This window comes from Rhea americana, unplaced genomic scaffold (assembly GCF_003343005.1).
Source record: "Rhea americana isolate MKP2758 unplaced genomic scaffold, rheAme1 scaffold_441, whole genome shotgun sequence".
In the NCBI taxonomy this organism is placed as follows: Eukaryota; Metazoa; Chordata; class Aves; order Rheiformes; family Rheidae; genus Rhea; species Rhea americana.
The window spans coordinates 35,175-48,780 of NW_028186581.1; the positions used below are offsets into that span (position 1 = coordinate 35,175).

Genomic DNA, 13,606 nt, shown 5'->3' on the forward strand with positions numbered 1-13,606 from the left:
GAAATCACTGCCTGCTCCAGGAGGGCTGATGGCAGGGCGACTTGAAAAGAACACAAGGAGTCTGCAGTGCAGGAGTAAGATGCACTGGCAAAGCAGCACGCAGAAACCCAATTCTGGGGCAACAGAGCATGGGCAGAATGGAAAGGAAGCAGCTTGCACAGCATCTTCTGTCCAACCCACACCACCTCACTAGACTTTTTACAGGCAATCGCATGCGACTTAAGCACATTCAGCTCTGCTCCAGGATCTAAATTAAAACACAAACTAGAAGCACAGCTCACAAATGCAGGCTAACCATATTTCCCCTTGAGAACATTTTCCAAGCTGCAGTCAACCGCAAGTCCATCCCTGCTAACAGTTTTTGCCATTAACATTTGCTTGCTCTTTCCGTATCAGTAACGCCCTCCATCTGAGCATCTCAAGACACTTTACAAATTGCAGCAGAGCAGTGCAGCGATTAGGCCTCTAGCCAGGGAGTAAAGAGACCCGTTTCCTTCCTGCATTCGTCACTGTCATCTCTCTCTGTGCGCGTCTTTGCCACTTAGATAAGAAATTCTTGGGGGCAGATCACCTCTCACTGTGTGCCTAYGCAGCCTCAAACAGAGCAGGGCTGGACCACAGTAGCAATGAACATCTGTCTGCCTCTGGCTCCAGCTGTGTCAGGTGAAGAGGTTATGGCTCCTCCATCCTGCCAGCTGAACTGCTCGTGTGCTTCCTAAAGCCATGTCAGTTCTAATGAGCTGAAACAGGTTACACGATAGYTCCTCGCTCATGCTGACACAGGCTAAAGAACAGCCCATGAGCTGCTCAGCTGGCAGATTGGAGGTGGTGGGGGGCAATCCCCAGTGGGWCGCAGCAGATGAGTGACAGAACAAAAGGCAGACGGCAGACTGTTTCAACTGCTTGGGTGAAGGAAAAAAGAAGAAAATTCTCACATTCAAACACAGCAGTGAGCTCAGCGAGAATGCAGCATCCAATACTTTCCCCCATGGTGAATATCTCATTTTTGARTATCTCAGGAAACAGAAGATCAAATATACCCCTGGCGAGAGGGCACTGGCTCTTGTCATCCATCTGTTTTTCCCACTCTTAACACTGCACAAGCCAGCAGCAGCAKCAAAGATCACTTCCACCAGGGATCTAGTCCCAACCAGCTGCTCAACATCCTAGGACTCCAGGATGTTCCCATTTTTCAGTGAAARTGATACATACAGGCCCCAAAGACTCTCTGCTCCACAGCTCTCTTCTGGGTATCTCAAGCTGAATATGGAGTTTTTGACCTGGGTATCAAAAGACTGAAGGTATCCTGGGCCAGAGAGCTGCATGCATTCTGCCTTGGGGCATGCCTTGCGGTGACTCGTGCTTCAGCTCAATCTGATCCTTTATTTCAAACAAAACTGATGTTTAAAACAACCCCTTGACATGCACGCACAAGCCCATTCRTTCCCCACCTTCTGACTAAAGGATTCAAGGTCAGCACTCACCCAGATCCAGCAAAGAATAACTTACACACTCACATTCCAAAATCCAACCACTTTGTGCTCATATTATCAGTTAGTTACAGGCTCTATTTATTACTGCTTTTTTGAAACATTAGAGTTGACGGTGGAAAAAAGAACCCCACCCCTTACTGGAAGAATTATCCACTTTCAAATGCTTTAGGTCCTGCAGATAAGGTAAAGGAAAAGAGCTGCGAGTCAGAGCCCTGGGCAGGCAAATGCAACAACTCCAAATCTTAGTGAACAGAGAGAAAGAGAAATTAGCTCTGCATGTTGTTAATGGCTAACAAAACAAATAAAGGAGTGAGACAGATGTGTTCCCAATRCTATCTTCCAAGCTATCATGAGAGTTCCACTAATGGAGATGCAGACTCYCTTCTCAAGCTTTCTTCCCCAAGAAGTTTTAAAATGAGTTACCTTCAATGCCTCTAATCAATCCAGTTCATCCCCAAGCCAGGAAACCAGCAGTTGCTTCCACAGGTTAAGTCATCAGGAAAAGAGAATATGGCCTCCTTGGAGCCCAGCAGCTTCCTCATTCTTTTACATGGGTTGCTCTGGCTCTGGGTTGCCTTGGCTTTGTGAAATTCCTGGGTTTTTGTTCAGCCTTCAATACAAATAAGATAGGTGAGGTAAGATCTGAACACTACAGCGCTTATCCTTTTTGCTTAAAGCCAGCCCTTGCCTTTACTGGTRGCAAAACACTTGATGGACCTTGCTGAAAAGCAAAAGCAAATAGAAGAAGAAAAAAAAAATGGAAAGATAAAGCATTAGAAGCTGCTCCCCTTCTTGCAACTTGTCTCAGCGGTTAGTCACTGGGAGCATTCATCATCTCCGTCAGATTACAGCCTGATGATACACATTGTGCTTTGCCTTAATTTTATTTTGCAACTTTAAGAAATTATTCTCTCTAAATCATTTATCATTTTGGTAAGCCTTAAGAGGAAAAGAGGGGGCAGTGTGTGCAAGGACAGATTAGACTGTATTAACATATATATGATCAAAGCTTGATTATATGACATCTAGTTACAAAAAATGAGAAATACATTTCCTGTGGCTCAGAAGACATACCAGCTTATATTTCAGTGTTGGTTAATAACCTCACATAACTAATGCAACATGTCTTGATAAGATAACATCTGTCACTGGAAACAATAGATTTAGACTTCATGAGATGTTTGTACAAAGTAAGACAATAGTTTTCTTCCCGCAGTATGTGYGATTTGTAGAGTTTACTCTGAACATGCACTGCCAGAACATTGCTGTTCCTAAGAAATTTTATAGATGGGTAGTAAAACAGACTCTGAAATATGTTTTTCTCACTGCTTGTGAGCTAGATAGTAGTYTTCATTCAATAAGTGAAAACATTTTCCTTTCCTGCAAGTGTACCTGATTCAAGCTTTAAAAAAGACTATTTGTATTGTCTTCCTTAAAACAGAAGTGCTAATCCCTTTTGTAATCCCCACCATACCTTATTACTGTAGAGCAGAGGGTCAAACAGAACCATTCAATTCAAACCACTATCTTTCTCTTCCTTGGACAGGGAACCAAACCTCAGATRTAATGGTTCTGTGGAATCTGAATTGCAGTTAGTGCCAAAGCAGGACTGAACAGAACATTTTATTCTATTCGCTGCTTCACAGTACGATTTTAGCCTTATCCTGTCGCYTGCTAAGATCAAGAATAAAACTTGTGCTTATCTAAGCAGAAGCAGAGGTAGACCRAGAAGTTTCGACAACCCCATCCCTCATTTTTTAAAATAAGGGCACTAAGAAAAAAGCAGGAACTTGGAGCAGGTGAATCATGTGGTAGAYAAACATGTATCTTCACTGTATAAAGACTTTTGGGTAGGAGGAGCAGAAAATCTAGACAAATAGTCAAAGGCTAAGGCTACATTAAGTTGACAAACATCCATTAGAAGCAAGACAACGGGACTCATTAAGAAATGATCATATGTAGTCCCAGACTGACACCAGGCACGTGCATCGACACCAGGCAACCAAAGCAGGCAGGCTGTCTATGCACAGACCCCTTTTTGTCCTCTCCATCGAAAATTCCACAGAAGATCCAAGTGATATTCCCCACACCAAGTATATTTTAAAGTGCTGGGGATGATGCTACAACAACAGTGGATCAACTAAGCTGTTTTCTTTCCATCAAAACCATTACTGGTAAAAAGTGTTGAATGACATAAAATTAATCCTTCCAAGTTCATTAGGTTCACCAGCTTAAGTACTTACAGTAATGCAGTGAAAAGAAAGAGCAAGTAGGGTACACTGCCTTTGGTGTACCTGATAAAAATTAATACATATAAAAATAATGTAAAAGGAAATGATGCTATAAAGCTTTCTCATTGACCAGTAAACTTATTCTTAGAAACCAACATTGATTAGAAAGATAGACAGAAGCTTAATTAGAGTACTTCTAGACTCCTCGATCCAACATACTCAGATCATTTGCTTTCAACTCAGAGATACATTCTAGGACTTCTTAAATGGACACCACTTGAACCTGCTGAAAATTAAATCTGTTTAAAAATAAGACAGAAAAGACTGCATAGAATTAATATGGTATTTCACTCTCTTCTTCTAGGCAGACAAACTCTTTTGGAAGTTTCATTCAAAATCACTGATGTGCTTCTAGTCCCTTTTTCTATTTCTTTTTTTAAACAAATCAATAGGCAAGCATTTGTTTTTACCTTCATTATAACTTTTTCAGGCAGTAACTGAGGTTGTATGTCCAGGGAGAGCAGGAATCACTGCAGCCTTTGGGAATACTGCTTAACACATTATCTGTAGCTGTGCCATGCTAAACTGCTGCAAAACAGGTGCCACATAAGCATGGTGCATCATCTTCAGCAATACACCCCCTACTGTCCTGACATAATGCCATTTCCAAGTGACGCCCCAAGACTAGTTAACCTTGGATTTCGTTTATGTATTTGACCTTAAAATATCTCATCTGAGGACAAGAATCATTTTTTTGAAAGATATCTCATAGATCTTTAAAAATTACTCTAAATATTACAAAAGCTTAGTTAAAATTTGTTAATATAAACAATGAGGACAAGCAGAAGTAGTTCTGGTTTTGAAGGTTATAGTAAAATTCACTACAACTGAGAATACATCCACAGGGGCAGCTGTAACTGACAGTTTGTAGTTCTTTCCTGGAATCTCATTAAAAAGATTTGATTGCTTAAGGACACATCACTCTTTGCAATGTGACATGCCACTCTTTTTTAATCAGTCGGGTTTCCACACAAGGTACTGAATATTACTCTATTTACATTCAAAAATATCATTTCTGTATCTTCAGTACAYAGTGGAAATGCCCATAAATTAGTCAGTAGAAGTCTCTCTAACACAGGTGGAGGACAGCTTTGTTGATCTCTGGGTTTGTCCAGTCATTCCGGATATCATCCAAGTGATTATCGAAATCTACAAGCGACTCGTAGGACTTGCTGTCCAAGAGAGATGCAGCGATTCTCTGGGCTTCGGACCAATCTTCACAAAAATCTCTAGAATGTAAAATAACTAGGAATCAATAATCATCACAGCAAAAACTCCATCCTCTCCTTCACCCTGGAAACATGCCACGCACGCTACAGCGTGGTCATGGCAAAGGAGGGGCACACATTGCCTGGCTTTAAAAGCTGGCTGTTCTTTTCAGTACGATGAAAAGCTCAAACAACAACTCTAAAAGCACTGTCAGCTACACCCACCACCCTAACAGTATCATTCAGCTATGGTGAAAGTTTTGCCCTTATACCATATACTTTTGACCAGGCAACCTCTTTTGCTCACTACTCAAATACTCTCAAGTTTACTCACACGTGCGGGTCTTTGCACCTCCACTTGTTCTCATGAAGTTCGTACACGTGAATGGCAGGTTCTATGCACTCCATTGTAAACTTGGTGTTATCAACCTAGTGAGCAACAGAAAAACAGTCTTATTCTTCCCCTCAGGAACCCAAATAAAGAGATGGAATTTAAAAAAGTCAGTTTTACAAACAGGGCACTTTAATTAATCCACTGCTTTAGCTTCAAACAAGCAAATTCTCACATGTTTAAACCACCAACATTCTTTGTAACTGCAGCAAGAAGGCAAAGCACCATTTGTTTCTCTTAAGACACAAATTTAAATCCTAAAAGGGCTCYGAACTAATGAATACTCCACCTTCATGCAAGTCTTATAAGCACAGAACATCTCMACTTCCTTTGTGATGAAGGAGAGATAAGAGCAGTCACTTCATAGACTTATTAACAGCTCCACCAGCTAAAAGTGGTTGCTTCTCTTCCCCAGAGGATTTGGAGGGAAAGGGCAAATTAGTCACTTCACTGTTAAAAGGTCCGGAGAATCGCATTTAAATGGTTAGTCCAATACCATGGTCATAACATTAACAATAGGAAAAGGAAGTAATTTACCATTATGAGCGCTGTATCATTAAAGCCTTCTGCAATTCTGGAGGCCACCTTTTCAGCAACTTGGTTGGGACTGCAGAAAAAAGAAAAAAAATAATTGTTATTTGAACCGTGACACTTCAGCTCAAACCAGCAGGAAATATGCTTAAAGAGATGTGAAAATTACACCATGTACTTACAAACAGGAACAAGATATCAAGCTGATGCTACACTTGATTTAAATCAGAAGGTCAAAAAACCCTAGCTCCTCTCTTCAGCACACGATCTGAATCTTAGCTATGCTTAGGCAATGCATTTTTGAGCAGCAAAATGCTTACTGCAGACATTATGTGGAACAAACATTTTGCGGTCTCCTACCTTCTCCCATCAGACCACAGCCGCAGCCACCTTTGCCCTGACAGGCGGTTTAGAAGAAAACATCTGTGTTTGTTCCCCAGTCTGCATTTGAACTCACTCACTGCCCAACTTCTCTACAAAAATCAGATCATCTTTTAAAAAAACATTACATAAAGCTTCAAAGATGACAGTCTCCACATGGAGTCAGAGTTACGCTCAAAAATGAAATTTAAGTTTAAAAACAAACTAGCCCATGATATTCCTTTAATCTGCAAATAAAACAGTTGTGTCCAATGGAAGCTTCAAACTGCATCTCCTCTTTAAAATGTCTCCAGTCGATCTACTTCCCCTGCAAGGTAATTACAATGCCCTTGCCCCCCCCGGATATCCAAGCAATCGTAAGTGTTACTTCAAAAACATACTTGAGGTTGAAGAACATACACTGGAAAAATAACTGGAATTTAGCACAGTACTTTAAACAAGTTGTTCATATTTACTTTAAATGTAAATATTACATAATCTCATTAGTCTTGAAATTGGATCTCTCTAATATATACACAGGAAAATATTTGATATGAATATATAAAGCTGTACTGTGGCTCCAAAGGAAGGCCCCCTTATTGGTTGTTTAATAATCTGAGTTAGCTAGAAAGAAAAAAAAAAAAAAAAGAGTAAACTGATGGTGTTCTGGTAAGGCACATAGCCGTGCATTCATACAAATGTATATAATTCCCAAGAACTTAATACAGTACAGTTTATACACGTCTATACATGTGTATGTGTAACTYATATATATGTGTGCATACACATGCATATATATTAAGTGCAGATTCTAAGCAATAGTATTTGATTTCTCTTAATAACTGGAAAGTATGTCTACAGTAGTGCTTTTGGAAACTTCCCACTATGTGTCAATTTGGTTACTTTGCCATGGATTTCCTATCACTCAGAACCTAGAGCTTTAACTACACTTTTTTACCCATAAAATATTTTGGGGAATTYTGCATATAAAAATAGCATTTAGGTCTGACAATGATAACTGTCAATTAGTTTCTAGTGAGAACTACTAGGGCAGAATTTCTGAAAAAATAAATTAATTGGAAAATTTTATCTCCTTTTCAAAAACAAAGCCTTCCAAAGCTTCCAGTGGAAAACACATGCCCTAGAGACCTCCACTTTTTTGGAAGTGTTACTTGTCCATTATGACTACTCCTCAGGCAAACAGTAAGCAAAAAGCAAGATTTCTGCTTGACTGACATCATCTTCCATTTCGTGATAGTCCTCTGACTGTGTTAAAAAAAAAAAAAAGAAGCAGCATTTTACTTAGGGACAATTAAGTAATGTAATAAGAATTAGATCGCTTCTGAAGAACTTTCCAAAAGATATCTACAGTCATTAGAGTTTGGAAAACAGTTACTGCACAAGTAAACCGCTTGCAAATTCTGGCTATTTCCTTGATGACTGCAATTAAATTAGCTGGCAGTCATTCAAATACTGGCCTTTTATAGTCCATTAAAGAAGAGAAATTCAGGAAAGACCGAGGTTTCTGCACCTGAACAAAAGCCATATCCACCAGCATCACGAATACAATGTGAAACCACGTGACAGTTGTCAAACTTAATCAACATTCACAATTTATGTCAATGMATTTTGTTGGCAGAGTACAAAGTACAGCATAAAAGAGCAAACAGAAGGAAATATTGCACCAACACACCTGGCGTCTTTCACACGTTCATTTGCCTGGTAATATCCAGCTATCACGTAACTATTCTCTTTGCACCAAGAGTCAATCTGAAAAAGTAATAGGAACAATTGAGCCCAGGAAGTAAAAAACCACTACAAATAACCATGGAAATTCTGTATCTATCCCGCAAATAAAATGGCAACTGAAATCTTACAATATTTTTGAAATACTTCTTAAATTAACCAGATAGTATTTACGTATATTTTTTTAAAACTAGAATTGAGAAAATTAAGCATTTGGTTAACGCTATCTATMTTTCTGCAAACCAAACAAAAGAATAGGGAGTGATCCCAAACAAAGCATGGCCTAAATTTAAGTGACAGGATTTGTGGAGTACTTGATCCCTGMTGTCTGGGAAAAGATGATTCCAGGTCTTATTTATTACTTCACTACTTTCAGTTAGTGCTCACTTGACACAGAAAAATTAAGACAGTGAATCTGTGACCATACTACCATTTCAAAAGAGTTTGTTGATTCTGGATGTAACATTGCTAGAAGTTTAAAGTGCAAGTATTGTTTACCTTAATTAGCAACTGAAGTTTGAAGTGAAAAGTAAATGCGCAGTAGAAAAAAAGTTTGTCCCTTTTACCATTTTTACATCCGTTCTATTACAAAGGCTTTTGCAATAAAATTGTTTTCTCTGAAAGTTCACCTACCAGGGTAATCAATCACTGAAACAAATTATGACACAATGTAGTGAATTTTCCACCCTTTAAAGTCTGTCAGTCAAAACTGAACCCACTTCTAAAATACTCTCCAGCTCAATCACAAATGATAAGGGCTTGATGAAAGAATTATTGGCTTAGATTCTCTAATCTTTGTTACAGGCATCGTCAGACTAGGCAGTTCCTCCTTGCTTTACCATCAGAATGCAAATGCTTAAACATATGCACGTATTTATATACAAGCTACAAAAGCTTATCTACAAAAAGTTTATATACAGTCTACGTAAGTTCATGTAGTCTTTTTTCAAGTAGAGTTTCAGCACATACACATTTCAGTGCTCTCTTTGCTTTAAGCTAGATCTAACGTTGTCACACAGTGTCTGTCTTGTTTTGAAAAAAAAATGTGTGTGTGCGCGCACGTGAGAGATGTTTTTGCTTTAATTACGGATACCAGGTCAGAATAATACAAAGCCTTCAAAGACAGAAAAGAAGAAAGCAGCTAGTACTTTTTTTTGCTGTCCCCAGAGAGCAGGCATTAAAAAAGAGACCTCAACAGTTATGTTAGAATGGATTCCAAAATATATCTATGCTGATCTGTGGCATCCTGTAAATCAAATCAATCTCATATTTAGCAAAAATTATAGTATTAAACTGAAAAAAAAAACCTACAAAGCCATGTGAATAATCCCTTATCTACAGGGGATGACATAGATTTATCTGATAAAAAAAGCTATGCAGTCCTGCTATAGCTGAGGTCCAACTGCCATTTCAATTATACACCCATTTTGAGGGCTTAGGACTATGGTTTTAATTGTTAGTGGGTTGAAAGCTTGGCATTAAGGCCCAGACACTTTTTTTTTTAAAAAAAAGTCATTAAAAAAATTAAAAATCTTAGTTCTAAATTAATTTTTGCTGCCTCTGAAAATAGTCTAAAAAGAAGCAAGATTTTCAAATTCTCAGTTCCCTAAGTGCTAATTAAAAACTGCTTCTCTAAAAAGTCTAAAGAAAAATAAAAAACAACTAACCAAAACAAACCTTTCYGGATTTACTGCTGTGCTTCCAGCTGCAATTTCCAAACAATCTCTAGCTGCAGCAGTGTCACTGCAGGTAGCCCTAGCATCAATTAGCCAYCGTTATTTTTAGTCATGTTACTGTCTAGCCTTGATTAAGGCAAGTCAACAGGAGAAAAACTATCTAGCTTCTACAGTGCTTGTCACCTCCTGGAAAATCAAAGTGGTTTTCTAAAGGTAAAAAGCAGGAGTCAGAGAGCAATTGAAAATAAAAATGATTCCAGCTGAAGATCTGTCCTTTGATCTCTTTCCACGGCTGCAACAAGTGGAGCTGCAGTCACAGAACCCCTGTTGCAGGTTTTGTAAGAGCTGCGAGAGGAGAACGACTGTAACCTACTGCCGCTCACTGCTGTTCCTGCGGTGGGAGTAAGCCGTACAAAAGCAGGGGGAAAGCACTTGTTTTTAGAGGAGAAGATGTGGTTGTAAAACCACATCAATTAGCTGAGGAATTCAAAGGCCAGACAACATACGAAATAACTCACTTTTTCTTTAATGACTCAGTATTTTAACGGGATTTCAAACTGACAAGCTGAAGTACAAATTAAATAAACATACTTCAGCTCTTTCTTCTAGAGCTGCAAGCCTTCAAGAACTGCTGTGCATTTAATAAAAAGCTAGTTTCAGAGTATATTTCACCTAGATTGTTGTTAAAATGCTGCTTGCAATTTTCAGAAGTCACCACACGCACAAGTCACAAGACCATCAATCCCATTGATGCTCTAGGATAACTCAGGTCAGAGAAGAAGCAGATTAAATCTGCAGTCTGTTTCCAAAAAAAAAAAAAAAAAAAAAAAAAAAAAAAAAAAAAAAAATAAAAAAAAAAACAAAACAAAAAAAAAAACCAACAACCCTTCATGCATATTAAAAGCCAATCAGTTTTCAGGAAACTGTGACTGACTTGAGTAAAAATCAGCAATAACTGAACTATAAGAGAAAGCATCCCATCAAAATTGCCAAAACTTCAAAATTCTCTAGAAACTGAGGTATTTAGTTAAAAACATCAAATTTTAACTGTGTGAATTTCWTCGATTTATTTGGTAAATGTTCAAGTGTTACCTTTCATAGAACAGGCAAGAGAGTCCTTTTAAATGTTACAATAAGAAAATTTAGCTTTCATAGCTGCTGGGCCAATATTTATTTCCATCTTTGCCTTTGTTTAAATAAAGGAGCAGAGCAAAAGGCCTTGGGCTCTTCTCAAACACTGTATTTTAAAGCTGCCAAGTCATAGCAGTCACCAAAACAGACTGGAAACTACAATACATTTTACTAAGTCCTAACTGATGTGTGAATGCCAGAGGTTTCCCCTCTAACTTACTGGATCAAAAACCAAGAGAAAGAAAAACAGTGCAAAGGCAGTAGTAGTGCTGTAGATGCTGTAAGATGTTTCAGATGTTGTAAGAAAAAGGATTTATTTCCTAATAATTTGATCCTGTAACAAGACCTATGCAAGAGGACTACACTGAACGCCCAAAGTTTAGAAAAATTCTTCCATGGCAAGGAAAAGGTTTATCTAATGTGAATACTGGCCAAATCTCTTGGGTCTAACTGTTATTTTGAAAGCTAGGTGAAAGTAAGCACACTGCAGAGTTCCTGGATAGAGACTTAATCTTTAACAAGTTGACTGTGCTTCCTCACATAGCGCTCATCATAAAACAACCCCCACAAAGCCCTCGACATGCTCCCTTGCCCCTGCATTACTTTTCAACTGAACTCTGACTATAGCTCCTCACCTCTCTCTGTAAGGTAAGGGGGACCTAAAAGAAAATACAATTTCTATGCATGTGACAGAAGTCTCCTTTGTAGGTACTATCAGTAGGTACCTACTTGCAGCACTATACAGTCACCTTAGTGCCAAAGGGAAACCTACTCTACACCACAAACCCTACACATACTTTAAATACATTATACATGTTATTCTRTACTTCATTAGCAACTTCCACTTATTCATTCGCACAGGAAAAATGAATTATTCTGTTTCAAAATGGTAAAGACAAACCCTGCCTACATTAAAGAAATTATAATCAACATTATTAGGTTTTCCCATCAAGTAATATGAAAATTGTAAAAGGTATGAACTATGTAGTGACAGAGACAGCAAAAAWTGATTACACTAGAAGCATACATTTCTGTATTATTCCCATGCTGTTACACTAGTGTAAGTATACTTAAGACAGATAAATCTTATGTGGTGCACAGCACCATGGCAAACCTATATGGTCAAGACGCAGACTCACGGCCCCATTCCTATGCCTTAAAGTTTCCATAGCACTGTCTCAAATGGAATAACCAAGTAGATATTGAGAAATAAATATCTTTTGATGAAACAATCCATGAAACTGAGGGAAACATTTAGGCCAAAAAGTCTGAAAGAACTAAAAACTTGTTCTTTTTTCAAGGTATCAGAAAGGTATGGATTTTCCCACTGCTAATAAACACAAGTCTTGAAAAGATTATGAAAGTCTGCAGCTCAAACCATACACACATCTCAAATTAGCAGCAGCTATGTCTACACTGAAGGAAAGCGCTTCTTTGCTCGTAGACTTCACGTGCCACAGGCCCACTCCAACTCCACATCAAAATAAAATCCAGGCATGTCCCATTCTCCGTGTGTCCTGGTTTTGACAAGGCACTCTCCAGAAACCCAGGCTGGAAGGGGCCATGGCATAACCCAGCAGGTCTCCCATCCTCTGCACAACTCAGAGGCTGAGACTGAAGACCGCAACATGGCAGCGCCATACAGACACCGTTCTCATGCAGTCCACAYGATAACACAGAGTAAAACAGACCATCTCACAACAACTTACTGCAAGGCTCTTCCACGGCAGTCAGCCACCCAGAGGTTAACGTAATGGAACAAGCTTGGCAAAACCTGGCCAAACTGGTGGATTAACTAACTTTAATACTTTGCCCACAGAAGGAAATGAAGATCAGCAGTGAACTTGTAATACACAGAGTGGGATTTCAAACCCAAGCCAGCAACTGCAATGGAAAAAGACTTAGTTTTTTTCCAGTTCAAGCTAAYTGCTTCTGTAAAAGGGCAAAACATATGAAAAATACACTAGGAGCTACATACTTACATGCATCTCTATGCTCTCTGACAGAAACATGCCYTTTCCTAATCAGCTGCTGGTGCTTTCAAGTGGCTTAAGATAAACTGGGAAGAATGACACCAATACAACCAGCAGCCTCTCTGCCCAGGCAAAATCAGGCAACACTACACAGGCAAAGCATTCCCGCACTCCGCAGCTTTCCAGGGGAAAGCTGCGGCCGAGACGGGCCCTAAGGGGGATTTGCCCCCTTTAGGAACAGCCGGCTCCCCCCCCCCTAGATTTTGGGAGCCCCGGCGCGGGTCTTACCAGGGTGAGGGCCACCTCGAGCATGGGCGCCAGGGCCAGGGTGCCGTGGAAAAGCGGGATGCAGTCCACGAAGAGCGGCGGCGGCGCGGCCTGGTCGCGGCGCGGCGGGCCCGGCGGCCGCTCGGCCACCAGGAGCCCGTTCACGGCGCAGTGCGGGTACTTGGCGCCGTGCAGCACCATCTTGCAGTAGGCCTGCGTGGTCAGCTTCATCCTGCCACGGCCCGCAGCCCCGCGGCCGCCGGACACCGGCCCCGACACCGGCCCCGGCTCGGCCCCTCACGCCGCCCGCCGGCAAGTGCCGCCAAGCACCTCCCACGCCGCCGCCAAGCGCCCGCAGCACTGTCGCAAAAGGCAGGCGCCGGCCCGCCCGCATCCCATCGGCCCCGCGGCGGGAGCCTTTCCCCCGCGGCCTCTCGCTGCCCCGCGCATCCCGGCGTGCCCCGCGCTTCCGCCCGGCGCCTCCTTCCGGCGCCTCCTTCCGGCGGCGGGCGCGGCGTAGAGGACGGTCGGCAGGTCGT

The 13,606-nt window shown here is 40.7% G+C and overlaps 2 protein-coding genes across 3 annotated transcripts in view; one reads left to right on the plus strand and one right to left on the minus strand.

Moving 5' to 3' along the window:
• Positions 1–1,547: 1,547 nt before the first annotated feature.
• EMC8 (ER membrane protein complex subunit 8) lies at positions 1,548–13,417 on the minus strand. Of its 2 annotated transcripts, XR_014897134.1 has the most exons (6): positions 13,089–13,417; positions 7,968–8,044; positions 5,921–5,990; positions 5,327–5,421; positions 1,917–5,013; positions 1,548–1,665 (listed from the first exon to the last, which is right to left on the minus strand). XR_014897134.1 is itself a non-coding variant. In XM_085315902.1 (5 exons), the coding sequence occupies exons 1-5, from the start codon at positions 13,296–13,298 to the stop codon at positions 4,854–4,856; spliced, it is 612 nt and encodes a 203-aa protein (XP_085172028.1). In that variant the 5' UTR covers positions 13,299–13,417; the 3' UTR covers positions 1,548–4,853. The 2 variants fall into 2 exon arrangements, 1 of the variants encoding a protein (XP_085172028.1); XM_085315902.1 differs by having other exon boundaries at positions 1,548–5,013.
• Positions 13,418–13,495: 78 nt separating this feature from the next.
• COX4I1 (cytochrome c oxidase subunit 4I1) overlaps positions 13,496–13,606 on the plus strand; it is a 4,540-nt gene continuing 4,429 nt past the window's right edge. The window contains exon 1 of the mRNA XM_085315903.1: positions 13,496–13,601. The gene's annotated coding sequence lies outside the window, so the exon portion shown is untranslated. The remainder of the gene's footprint in view (positions 13,602–13,606) is intronic.

Excerpts from the sequence above, each read along its gene's own strand:
- EMC8 (XM_085315902.1), bottom strand. The coding sequence starts at position 13,298 with ATGAAGCTGACCACGCAGGCCTACTGCAAGATGGTGCTGCACGGCGCC. Across the intron at positions 8,045-13,088 it reads TCGAGGTGGCCCTCACCCTG|ATTGACTCTTGGTGCAAAGA; the intron begins GTAAGACCCGCG and ends TTACTTTTTCAG. Across the intron at positions 5,422-5,920 it reads ATGATACAGCGCTCATAATG|GTTGATAACACCAAGTTTAC; the intron begins GTAAATTACTTC and ends GTTGCTCACTAG.